Source organism: Saccoglossus kowalevskii, chromosome 9, assembly GCF_978046115.1.
Source record: "Saccoglossus kowalevskii chromosome 9, keSacKowa6.1, whole genome shotgun sequence".
NCBI lineage: Eukaryota > Metazoa > Hemichordata > Enteropneusta > Harrimaniidae > Saccoglossus > Saccoglossus kowalevskii.
The window spans coordinates 30,749,381-30,762,935 of record NC_140649.1 but is presented as its reverse complement, the minus strand read 5'-3'; the positions used below and the strand labels follow the sequence as shown (position 1 = coordinate 30,762,935).

Here is a 13,555-nt window from a genome sequence, read left to right as displayed (position 1 = left end):
TTGTAACCAGTACAAATTTGAAAGAGATGCTTTGTTTGAAAACGTAAACTTATCCGGTAATCTGAAAGCACTTCTCAATAACAAAAATTCTGAAACCGTCCAAGCAATTGCCAAGTTTATCAGCGACTGTTTCAATAAAAGAGAGAATTTCATGAAAAGCAATTTACCAGCTGCCTCAAAATAACACCAAAAAATATTTATATAATAATATTTTCACAGTATTACTATTTCTTTCTTTTTTATTATTATTATTACTTATGTATTTTATTGTTCCTTATATCCTTATTGTATTCTAATCTAGATCCCAGAAGGGATACGATATCAATAAAGGTTGTTATTATTATTAGACAAGGGATGAAGGCTCCAGCCAGCTCACATTTTTTAAACTCAAAAAAACAGACGAAAAGAATGAAAAATAAAATGTAAAAAAAATACCAGGTTGAAGAATATTAGTTGCTTCTTCAAATTTCGCCAAAGCCTTTCCTACATTTTACCGATATCTGCAGAATAAATCAAGAAAACTACACAAATTGACTCCATTTAGGAATTCCTAACGGTTTGCCTATTTCTTACACTAGATACCAGCCGATACCCCCCCCCCCCTCGCGCTCATAGAGACTGCGTACTACAGTTAATTGACTATAGTTCCTGGGCTCCCTGTGGGTAAGCTTGTACTTGATATATTTGAAGTCGTAAATCATTCAATAAATATGGATTTCTAGATATCATTCGTTTATATTAATGTTTGCACGTAAAGGTGTTAGGAGAGAATACCAGCAACTATCTGTCAATACCGATACTGTGACTGTAAAGTTTGAAAAGGCAGAAGTTGTTAAAATTGGATGTCTGTTTTCCATCTGAACTTATGTGTGAGACAATTGCGGCAAAAGCGCTGATGTGATATACACACCATACTAAATTTTTGAAAATGTGAAGTTGACAAAGACAGACAATAGGTAATATAGCCAGCCCTAATTTGTAGCCAACGGAGCTAAAAACCCTGAAATACACACTAAAATTGAAAGATGTTATACTGGTACTTATTGAGATTAATTGAATTATTGCAAATATAAGATTAAACCAGTTTTTTATTTGAGGGGGGGTGGTGGTGGCGGCTAATAAATATTGGGTAATCAATATACATGGTTTCCAACATTAAACAAATTATGTGGATTATCCCAGAATATCTATGTACCAAGTTTCATTAAATTGCAATGAACCTGAAAATTAGGTAATTAGTATGCTCACATTCTATAACAAAATCAAAGATAGCTGAGAAAGAACTTCTGTGTGCTGAGTGTATTGAGACACCTTAAAAATTAATTCAAAATTACTTGTACTTGAGATATTGATGAAAAACCTGAGAACTAATTATGCAAATAAGGTAATCAATATGACCAGATTCGAGTGTACAAATACTAAGGTCTGTGCAATGTAACATACCATCTATGTGCCAAGTCTAATTGAAATGTTTTTAGAACCAAAAAATTATGAATTATTATGCTAATTAGGGAATTAATATGAACAGATTTTGGCCCAAAACTAATCAGGATTTTACATTGCCCTAGAAAACACACACACAAACGCGCGCACACGCACACGCACGCACACACGTGCTTGCTTGCTTGCGCACAATTATCCCTAAGCATCTATGTAATAAGTTTCGTTGTGATTAGTTTTTCATAGCAAAAACACAAACATTAAATTACTATGCAAATTAGCTAATGACGTGTACATATTTTATATCCATTGTCACTGACACAAGTTTCACCTAAATTTACAATTTATTATGCAAACTTGGTACCGGTAATTAAGATGAACAGATTCTAATTCTAACGATAGACCCTGTTCTAATCTAATCAGGTATACACATTCTCTTACATTGTCTAAAACCACCTATGTATCAAGTTTCATTGAATCATTAGTTTTTGATATCAGTGAAACACCGAAATTAAATTACTATGCAAATTAATTAATATGTGCATATCAATGAATTGAACTTCTGTTCCAAGTTTTCACCTAAATTTACTAATTATTATGCAAATTAGTTAATTAAGATGAACAGAGTTTAATTCTCATCTAATCAGGTATGCGCATTGTCCCAGAGCACCTATGTACAGTTTCATTGAGATATGACTAGCGTTTCTTCAGATATTTGTGTAACAAACAAACATACATAAATACATACACAGAAACAGTAACTGCAAAGATTACCTTTTTGTGCCCAGCACACAGGAGTCAAAACAGTATTTTTGTTATGATCATAATAAATTGAAATTAACCTCAAATGCTAGATTTGCATAGTCATGTGTTTTTTTGATTTTTTTCATGAAAAAATAGAATTAACCGTGATTTTTTTAAAAAAGAAAACAGCCAACTATGCATGTTTACTTATTAAATGTCTATGCCTTCATCTGAAAAACACAGCAATAAATAACACATGTTCATATTACTGGCACTCAGAATTTAATTGAAACCAATACTGTATATAAATGGAGCAAATGACTGATAAATAGTGCATATACAACACTGACGTCAATATATATATATACATACATTTTTTAAGTTTTCAAAACATGAAGACAAGGTCATGGGTCAACTATAAATAAACTATGTTGAGTAAAAAGTAGTGACATTCCATAGCAGGTTATCATGTTCCTAGCAACAGGTAATAAGGTCTGGTCTGAGGTTTTAAAATTCAACATGCCTTGTCTGGACTGGAGAGCTGAATATACCTTTCATGGTAATACACGTATAATGCATTTTTTTTACTAGAAGAAGTGGAAGAACAAGTTATCGAATTGTGAAAATTAGAACAATCATACATTTGATCCAATCCCTGCCAAGACTAGGTTTAGATGTGTCTGGTGGTATTCACTCCTATGAGAAGTATGTTCACTATTAGACCTACATGACAAAGTCATATTTTAAGGACTATAGCAAATACAGTATTGGTCACAACACACCAACATTGGTGTGTTTGACATGACAAAATATTGACCAATTGGAAAGAAAATAAGGACCAGAAAAAATATTAATATTTCTGGTCACAGTGCAAGTCAGGTTTTTTGCCAGAATTATAGAAAATCCTCAAAAAAAAAAAATCAAAATAAATTTGCCAGCACATGTCAATTTCGAAAAACAACTTTTTTTTTTCCTGCATCTAATTTTTTTCCTGGGACTAAATTGCACTTGCAGTCAAATGTTATTTCCAAAGAATTAAAACTGGCATGTCTTCAAAACACTGCAGTAATTTAAATGCTGCCAATCAGCCATATTTAATTCAATAATTAGGCAAATTGACAGGTATGACTTGTACTTGAGACAACTTTTAATAAACTTTGTCTCTGTGTGTACACAAACAAGAATAACATCTAAATTGGAATTACGATAAATACTGAAATTCTGTTCAATTTGTAGAATTATTCAAATTATTTATATCATATGAATTTGAAAGACCTAATACTGGAAATAAAATTGATAATTTCAAACATAATATCTTTCCACTGAAGAACAATTTCCAGATTTATTGCAAAATGTTCCACAACAAAAACAGTGGTCATTTTAGATAGATATACATAACTTAAAGTTTCAAAGAGCATTTACAGAGTTTTATTGTGTTTTGTGACTATAATGATCAATATTTGATGGTCTGAATTCAAGAGTATTGTAGTGAGAAAACAAGGACTTACCAGGAATCTGCCTTGTTTTGAATTACTGTGGCTTACAGTAATTTGAAACAGAAGTGAATCCCAGTACATTAGAACACTAGTATTTAAAAGCATAACAAAAGAAGTTTGCACACACAATCCAATGAATGCTGAAACAATCGTTAGTATTCAGCCACGCTGAAAAACATTCAATTTTAACATTTATTACATAATCTCCCACACTTTGTGCAAGTTCAGACCACCAAATATTTCAAGACCCATATTAAACTCTATGTTATGTTAGGTTATGTGACGTGACAAAGACGACCTTAATATGAAAGTACCAAGTCATAATACAATGTAGCAAAACATTTTGTTTTTAGCAAAAATAATTGATGCAACACACAATATCATTAATTAATTTGACAATTTCATAACACAAAATTTGGCAAATAAATTACTTGTCTTGTATTGAATTAAATGAAATGTCCCAAAAAAAGGGAAAGTCAATCCAAAATAAAATAAAATATTCAATAAATGCAAGTTTGTCTTTTCAAAACTTTTTTTTTTAAATTTGTGTAAAAGTGCAACCTCTATAGCAGCAATGTTAGCACCTTCAAAACAAGGCGTACTTTACAAAATATGAACACATTTCTAAGATATGTAAATTTTTAGTGTCTTTTTTTAGACTAATATATACAGGCAGTGTTCAACAAAGTCATTGGTTGCCATGGTTTCAAACTATTTCTAAGCATTACTTAAATTATTTGATTCTCAACAAAATTCCAGATGCAATATAGATAACATTTCTATCAAGTTTGTCAGGAACACTGAACCACAGACAAGGAACAGAATGTGCAATGCATTGTGGGTACATATCCAAGTACCCAACCAATCAATGGTGGTTTGAAAGTAAACAAGGACATAATTTATGTCAAGGATAGGAAAATATAAACACATTCTAACACAGTGTTGTAAAATTACAATGATAAATGTACACCTGCAATCTAAACATCCAACAAGGATGGCACCAATTAAAATAAACATGACTCAAATTCATTATTTACCTCTGAATTAAAACTTAAAATAGAAAATATTTAGATGAGTATAGGTTTAACTTAAGAACTGATATTGGGGTCTTCCTTTTGAGCCATAACAAAGGGTCATCATCTTGAACTTAACCATGGCATACATGTTAGGGTCATCATCTTGAACTTAACCATGGCATACATGTTAGGATCATCATCTTGAACTTAACCATGGCATACATGTTAGGATCATCATCTTGAACTTAACCATGGCATACATGTTAGGATCATCTTCTTGACTCTGACATAAAGCTAAGTCTTTTTGAACTTTGACTAAAAAAATCATCCATTTGACTTGTGACTTGCAGGTCAGTAATTTAGAACTCAATGTGTTGTCAATGTTCTGACCCCTGCATATGTACATGACCTCTAACCATAGGTCAAACATAAAATCATACTATTAACATTCATAATTGATTGAAAATAATTAAAAATTCATTTACATCTAATAATAAAATAAGACAATAAATCTGAAGATATCAAACCAATTTACAAATATAAGAACTTGGAAATTTAAAATTGGAAAATCAGCAGCAACCCTGTGGGTGTAAAATAAATCTGTACAAAAATGTTTCATAATTGCAGAGTTCACTTTGACTAAACAAATGTTTCATAATTTTTTGAATTCATACTGACTAAACAAATGTTTCATAATTTTCCACATCCACTCTGATTGAACAAATGTATCATAATTGTCCAAATTCATTCTGACTAAACAAACGTTTCATAATTTTCCCCTTACACTCTGATTAAACAAATGTTTCATAATTGTCCGAATTTATTCTGACCAAACTATTTCCTTCATATTCAATATCTGGTGTGGACGTTCCTCGATGTATCGTTAATGGTCGGTTAATATTGTAGTCACTAGCACCTTTCTTGAGTCCCGTTACAGTGATATAACTATCACTTCTCTCCACTAAATTTGGCATACTTTTGTTTTTATTTGTGTCCACATCAACTGTCACCTCAGAATTGACAGTTCTTGGAGTCCGCATGGTTAAATTAGGCATACTCTTGAAATAAGGCGGTGACGTTGATTCTGGTAACTCTTCACTTCCTACAAGACCTGCACGGCTATCCCTACGGTCATGCTGTAGATAATCCACCATCGGACATGGTGGAATTTGTAACTGTGGATCACTCTTGGATTTCTTGGAGTAGTCATCTTTCTGAGTTTTAGATCGGTTTTTATTATTTTGTAAAGTTTCATAATCTGAGTCAGCAGATTCAGGAGTTTCATTGAATTCGAGTTTTACTTTAACTATGGAGTCATCCTCGTCATGTTTGCCTTCATCGATTTCATCTAAAACATACTTCTCTTCCTGCATGACAGGTGTATATCTCACATTTGGATCACCTACAAGAAAACATAGTGAAACTATTAAAGCCTTGTTTTATATAAATAATTTGTGACAGTGAGATCAAAATGAAACTTTGTTGCATTAGCAATGATGGACAGTGCACATCCTGTGATCCAGAGTAAAAAAAAAACAAGCAAAACCATTAGTTGTACATCCATGCATGATATGAACTTAGGGAATATATTATATTTCAGTGGCGATACATCCGTAACCAAATTATACAGCTCCTAAAAGATAAAACTTCCTTAAAACCAACCAAATGTGAACACTTTCAATCAATGTGCTATACCGGTATATTCCAGATTGTTTCATTCACTTTTCATGCATGAATGAACAACTGATCAGCTGACTTTCATTACAATCTAACTGCCATTAAACCTTACCCTTACTTCTTCTTCATTGTTAAAAAAATAAAAAGATGGAAAAAAAGCAACAAAAAAAAGAATGAAAAAAAGAACCATTTATAATAAAATAAAAAACAGACTATACAAACTATAAATATATACGGTGAGGGTACACAATACAACTTGGATATCCTTTCACAGTGATATGTGACAGAGATTCCATTCATGGAGAGTTCCATGTGTGCGTCAAAATTTATAAATGCTTTGAAAGATTCAATTGTGTAATCATAAAAAACAAGCAGCCTCTCGGTTGAGATAGCTCCACTGTTAGCAATGCACATTTCAATTAAAGAACTGAAGATATCATTAGTACGGTAATCGGAAAAATATTGAAAAATATCAATTTTTACCAAAAATGTCAAAAATATTCACCAAAATTAGAGAATTGAGGATATCATCACAAAATGAACAAATCAGAGAAAGGTTCACATCTAGTATCTATATATGTAATTTCAAAGCAATTGGACTCACGGTTTTTAATAAGAAGTCAAAAATATCACTTTTTACCAAAAATGACAAAAATATTAACCAAAATTAGAGAATTGAAGATATCATCATGAAATGAACAAATCTAAGAGAGGTCTACCCCAGGTACATACACACCAAGTATCAAAGCATTCAGGCTTGGAGTTTTCAAGAAGAAGTCGAAAAAGTAAAACATTGATACGGGCAACGGACGCCGACGGACAATCACTTATATGATTGCTTATTTGCAGACAGATTATCTTGCCATTTTGTGATTCATTATTCAATTCGTGTGATTTTGACTTCAGAAGTTTATCACATATCACCAGTTCCATACTCTTATTAGTCCTTGACCAAACATAATATGAAATTATGAAAATTATAATTTTTATCAAAATAAATTTTATGACAAATAAGTAAATTCTAATTGCATAAAGTATAAGATATGTATGAATTTATTTTGAAACTACACAATGGTTAGCCTCCAGAAGAAATATTAATCATCCAATGTATCCAGTATTTCTCAGCTAGCAATGAAATCCACATATCTACCGAGGGTGCCATATCTTTCTATGACTAGTTAATAAACCTCAAGTTGATATACGAGTCAGCCACATGTGCACAATGCACAAGGATTTGTGGTTTCACCCATGTATGTGATGTAGAATTTCAGTAAATGGATAATGGAGACATTTGAGACAGTAACATAAAATAACATACCATTATTTTTACCAGTGGATGATACAGAAAATCTCTTGTCAGTAACTGTTGATGCTGTACTGAAAGATCTTGGATCTCTATCATAAATACCATGTAATTTCTGTAATATAAAAAGCCATCTGTTACTATGGTAACACGAATAACCTTCCCAGCATTCTTTAGAGCTTACAAGGACAGTGGGTTTATACAATTTGTTATCAAAAATCATTCCTAATAAGGTATGATGCAGTCAAACAGAAATGAACTCTGACCTTTGAAGAAGTACTTGATCTTGAAACTTGTTCCTTTGAAATACTGGTAGCATAGATGTCACGTATACAATCAGGACAGAATCTACTTTGACGAATCCATCTTTTGTACTCTTTTGTTACCTGAATTGTCAAATAGCATTCAGATATCATTTACATTTACAAGACAGGCCCATAATATAGGTCTCATATCAAACTCACTAAAAATGAATATTTGTGTTTGCAATTTTTGTATTAACTTCCCCTAAATGTCATTTCTAACTACATGTGACACATGGAAATCATGTTCATTCATCCACCAATGAGGAACCATATTACAAATAAGTGCATGTAGAACAATCAAATTCTAAGGTTCTGTTCAGTAAGCCAATCTGTGGTTGGACAAATCATGAGAGGACAGTTGATAGAACATGACTTCCATGCATATTGTAACAGATGTATTCAGTTGTGATCAGTTGTAATTGCATGTATATGGAGTAAAATTTTTAAATATCTACAATATCACTTTCTGATATCTCAAACTTATTACAAGGAAACATTGTTCAATGCAGTAACAGGAAGCGAAGCCTGAAAAATGGGGGATAACAGAAAGCCAAGTCTGAAGAACGAGGGCAACTGAAAAGTAAATTTCACAGAAAATGAAATATTGATTGACCATGCACACAAATAAAATAAATAACAAAATTTACGCAGAACAAATAAAATAAACAAATAAAAATAAATAAGATGTCTCACCTTTTCATTCATCATACAATGAAATACAAATATGAATACACCTTGCACGGCATTGAGTATAGTGAATACATACGCCATTATTACTGTAGATTTATTAATGTAGAGCATACCAAACACCCAGGTGATACCAAGTAGACACAATAATACACATGCACCTTTTAACCAAGCTCTAAAATAGAGAAAAAATACACTGTTAGTAATCACAAACCTTATTTACAAAAACATTCATGTACAGTATAGTGTAAGCACAACTTAGCTTTGTCTTTTCATCAAATCTTAATTTTGAAATAACAAATTTCCACTTTCTTTGTTGTATTTAATTATGTTACTAATATGAGACATATTTTGGCAGATTACGCTGCATAATTTAGATATATGATCGTTTTGTTAGCAATCTAAGCTAGGTTTAAACCAGCTTATGGCTAGCTTAATGTTAAGTTATACTGAGGCTGTACTGTAATTAAGTTTAGTATTTCATCATTAAAGTAAAGTAAAATACAAAATCATAATATATATCAAATTTCAGTTACACAGACAAAATTACAAATTATTCAAAGTGGAAAATGCTTCTCGATAATCACAGAGAAAATGTAATAAATAATGACAGAAAGTGAACATGCTGTTGAAGGTGGATGAGAGGACTAGGGAGTTTGAGACAATGGGGGAGGGGCATGATAGGGGAAGGGTATGGGAAGATGGGTAATCTGGAGAGGGAGTAAATTACTCACAATAGTTCATCCATTCTAGATTCCCCAATTCTAGTTAAGTTAGCATGAAAGCAAAATGACTAAGTTAGTATTGAGTAAAAATGTAGTCCTTTAAACTATGACACTTTGGTACAGTCCCATTCGTCTACTACATATGGACTGTACCATTATCTAGAAAAGAGGGGTGAAAGGTGCTGAGAAGTGACTGAGAAAATGAGAACATCAAGAATTGATTGAGATGAAACTTCACTGAAAAAACACTCAAAATATGTGATAAGCATTCAATACAAAGCTGAACAACAGAAGAAGACCACACATTGATAAAAGCCAAACAATTTACACAAAATTTACATGCCTTTACTATCTCAACGACATTCAGGACAACAATGTGAGTGAAATAAAGCATTGAAGAGCTCTCTATGACTGTAATAAACTAAACTTGATATGGAGATAGTTTTAAAATGTACTTCACAAATCACACTTGTATTACTATGACAATGACAGCACTATTAATGCTTAGACAGGGAGTTTCTTAAGTGAACCCTAAGGCAGTAGAACTAAAGTAAGTTGCTGAGAAAATGGTATAAAAAATGTGCGATCATAAAAGCTATATAATGCACACAAACCAAACAAGTGTGTATAGCTACTACAAACAAGGCAGGTGAGGAATGAGAGCAAATAAGTGCAAAAAATGAAAGAGAAAAGAGAAGACAGACTGCTTACGTCATTTTATTTGTATCAGCAATTTGTAGAGATACACTGCTATAAAGCATAGTAAGAGATGTCATAGGTTAGCATAGGAAGATAGCAGAGATGATATACAGAGAGATGAAGTAAGAAAATGAAGTAAAGATACACTTCTACAAAGCATAGTAAGAGATATCATAGGTTAGCATAGAAAGATAGCAGAGATGATATACAGAGAGATGAAGTAAGGACATGAAGTAAAGATACACTTCTACAAAGCATAGTAAGAGATATCATAGGTTAGCATAGAAAGATAGCAGAGATGATATACAGAGAGATGAAGTAAGGAAATGAAGTAGAGATACACTTCTATAAAGCATAGTAAGAGATGTCATAGGTTAGCATAGGAAGATAGCAGAGATGATATACAGAGAGATGAAGTAAGGAAATGAAGTAGCAATACACTTCTACAAAGCATAGTGAGATATATCATAGGTTAGCATAGAAAGAAAGCAGAGATGATATACAGAGAGATGAAGTAAGGAAATGAAGTAGAGATACACTTCTACAAAGCATAGTAAGGGATGTCATAGGTTAGCATAGGAAGATAGCAGAGATGATATACAGAGAAATGAAGTAAGGAAATGAAGTAGAGATACACTTCTACAAAGCATAGTAAGAGATGTCATAGGTTAGCATAGAAAGATAGCAGAGATGATATACAGAGAGATGAAGTAAGGAAATGAAGTAGAGATACACTTCTACAAAGCATAGCAAGAGATGTCATAGGTTAGCATAGGAAGATAGCAGAGATGATATACAGAGAGATGAAGTAAGGGAATGAAGTAGAGGTACACTGCTACAAAGCATAGTAAGAGATGTCATAGGTTAGCATAGAAAGATAGCAGAGATGATATACAGAGAAATGAAGTAAAGATACACTTCTACAAAGCATAGTAAGAGATATCATAGGTTAGCATAGAAAGATAGCAGAGATGATATACAGAGAGATGAAGTAAGGAAATGAAGTAGAGATACACTTCTATAAAGCATAGTAAGAGATGTCATAGGTTAGCATAGAAAGATAGCAGAGATGATATACAGAGAGATGAAGTAAGGAAATGAAGTAGAGATACACTTCTACAAAGCATAGTAAGGGATGTCATAGGTTAGCATAGGAAGATAGAGATGATATACAGAGAAATGAAGTAAGGAAATGAAGTAGAGATACACTTCTACAAAGCATAGTAAGAGATGTCATAGGTTAGCATAGGAAGATAGCAGAGATGATATACAGAGAGATGAAGTAAGGAAATGATGTAGAGATACACTTCTACAAAGCATAGTAAGAGATGTCATAGGTTAGTATAGGAAGATAGCAGAGATGATATACAGAGAGATGAAGTAAGGAAATGAAGTAAAGATACACTTCTACAAAGCATAGTAAGAGATGTCATAGGTTAGCATAGGAAGATAGCAGAGATGATATACAGAGAGATGAAGTAAGGAAATGAAGTAGAGATACACTTCTACAAAGCATAGTAAGAGATGTCATAGGTTAGCATAAGAAGATAGCAGAGATGATATACAGAGAGATGAAGTAAGGAAATGAAGTAAAGATACACTTCTACAAAGCATAGTAAGAGATGTCATAGGTTAGCATAGGAAGATAGCAGAGATGATATACAGAGAGATGAAGTAAGGAAATGAAGTAGAGATACACTTCTACAAAGCATAGTAAGAGATGTCATAGGTTAGCATAGGAAGACAGCAGAGATGATATACAGAGAAATGAAGTAAGGAAATGAAGTAGAGATACACTTCTACAAAGCATAGTAAGAGATGTCATAGGTTAGCATAGAAAGATAGCAGAGATGATATACAGAGAGATGAAGTAAGGAAATGAAGTAGAGATACACTTCTACAAAGCATAGTAAGAGATGTCATAGGTTAGCATAGGAAGATAGCAGAGATGATATACAGAGAAATGAAGTAAGGAAATGAAGTAGAGATACACTTCTACAAAGCATAGTAAGAGATGCCATAGGTTAGCATAGGAAGATAGCAGAGATGATATACAGAGAGATGAAGTAAGGAAATAAAGTAAAGATACACTTCTACAAAGCATAGTAAGAAATGACACAGGTTAGCATAGGAAGACAGCAGAGATGATATACAGAGAGATGAAGTAAGGAAATGAAGTAGAGATACATTTCCACAAAGCATAGTAAGAGATGTCATAGATTAGCATAGGAAGATAGCAGAGATGATATACAGAGAGATGAAGTAAGGAAATGAAGTAGAGATACACTTCTACAAAGCATAGTAAGGGATGTCATAGGTTAGCATAGGAAGATAGCAGAGATGATATACAGAGAAATGAAGTAAGGAAATGAAGTAAAGATACACTTCTACAAAGCATAGTAAGAGATGTCATAGGTTAGCATAGGAAGATAGCAGAGATGATATACAGAGAAATAAAGTAAGGAAATGAAGTAGAGATACACTTCTACAAAGCATAGTAAGAGATGTCATAGGTTAGCATAGGAAGATAGCAGAGATGATATACAGAGAGATGAAGTAAGGAAATGAAGTAGAGATACACTTCTACAAAGCATAGTAAGAGATGTCATAGGTTAGCATAGAAAGATAGCAGAGATGATATACAGAGAGATGAAGTAAGGAAATGAAGTAGAGATACACTTCTACAAAGCATAGTAAGGGATGTCATAGGTTAGCATAGGAAGATAGCAGAGATGATATACAGAGAAATGAAGTAAGGAAATGAAGTAGAGATACACTTCTACAAAGCATAGTAAGAGATGTCATAGGTTAGCATAGGAAGATAGCAGAGATGATATACAGAGAGATGAAGTAAGGAAATGAAGTAGAGATACACTTCTACAAAGCATAGTAAGAGATGTCATAGGTTGGCATAGGAAGATAGCAGAGATGATATACAGAGAGATGAAGTAAGGAAATGAAGTAGAGATACACTTCTACAAAGCATAGTAAGAGATGTCATAGGTTGGCATAGGAAGATAGCAGAGATGATATACAGAGAGATGAAGTAAGGAAATGAAGTAGAGATACACTTCTACAAAGCATAGTAAGAGATGTCATAGGTTAGCATAGGAAGACAGCAGAGATGATATACAGAGAAATGAAGTAAGGAAATGAAGTAGAGATACACTTCTACAAAGCATAGTAAGAGATGTCATAGGTTAGCATAGAAAGATAGCAGAGATGATATACAGAGAGATGAAGTAAGGAAATGAAGTAGAGATACACTTCTACAAAGCATAGTAAGAGATGTCATAGGTTAGCATAGGAAGACAGCAGAGATGATATACAGAGAAATGAAGTAAGGAAATGAAGTAGAGATACACTTCTACAAAGCATAGTAAGAGATGTCATAGGTTAGCATAGAAAGATAGCAGAGATGATATACAGAGAGATGAAGTAAGGAAATGAAGTAAAGATACAC

The 13,555-nt window shown here is 32.8% G+C and overlaps 1 protein-coding gene across 1 annotated transcript in view; it reads right to left on the bottom strand.

Annotated features, from left to right (window-relative positions):
• Positions 1-2,449: 2,449 nt before the first annotated feature.
• The window catches only part of LOC144356074 (adhesion G protein-coupled receptor L3-like), a 31,611-nt gene continuing 20,505 nt past the window's right edge, over positions 2,450-13,555 (bottom strand). The window contains exons 16-20 of the mRNA XM_085504069.1: positions 9,403-9,432; positions 8,675-8,843; positions 7,943-8,062; positions 7,692-7,791; positions 2,450-6,098 (exon numbers count right to left, since the gene is read on the bottom strand). Coding sequence (XP_085360195.1) covers positions 5,488-6,098; positions 7,692-7,791; positions 7,943-8,062; positions 8,675-8,843; positions 9,403-9,432 — 1,030 coding nt within the window. The 3' untranslated portion in view covers positions 2,450-5,487. The remainder of the gene's footprint in view (positions 6,099-7,691; positions 7,792-7,942; positions 8,063-8,674; positions 8,844-9,402; positions 9,433-13,555) is intronic.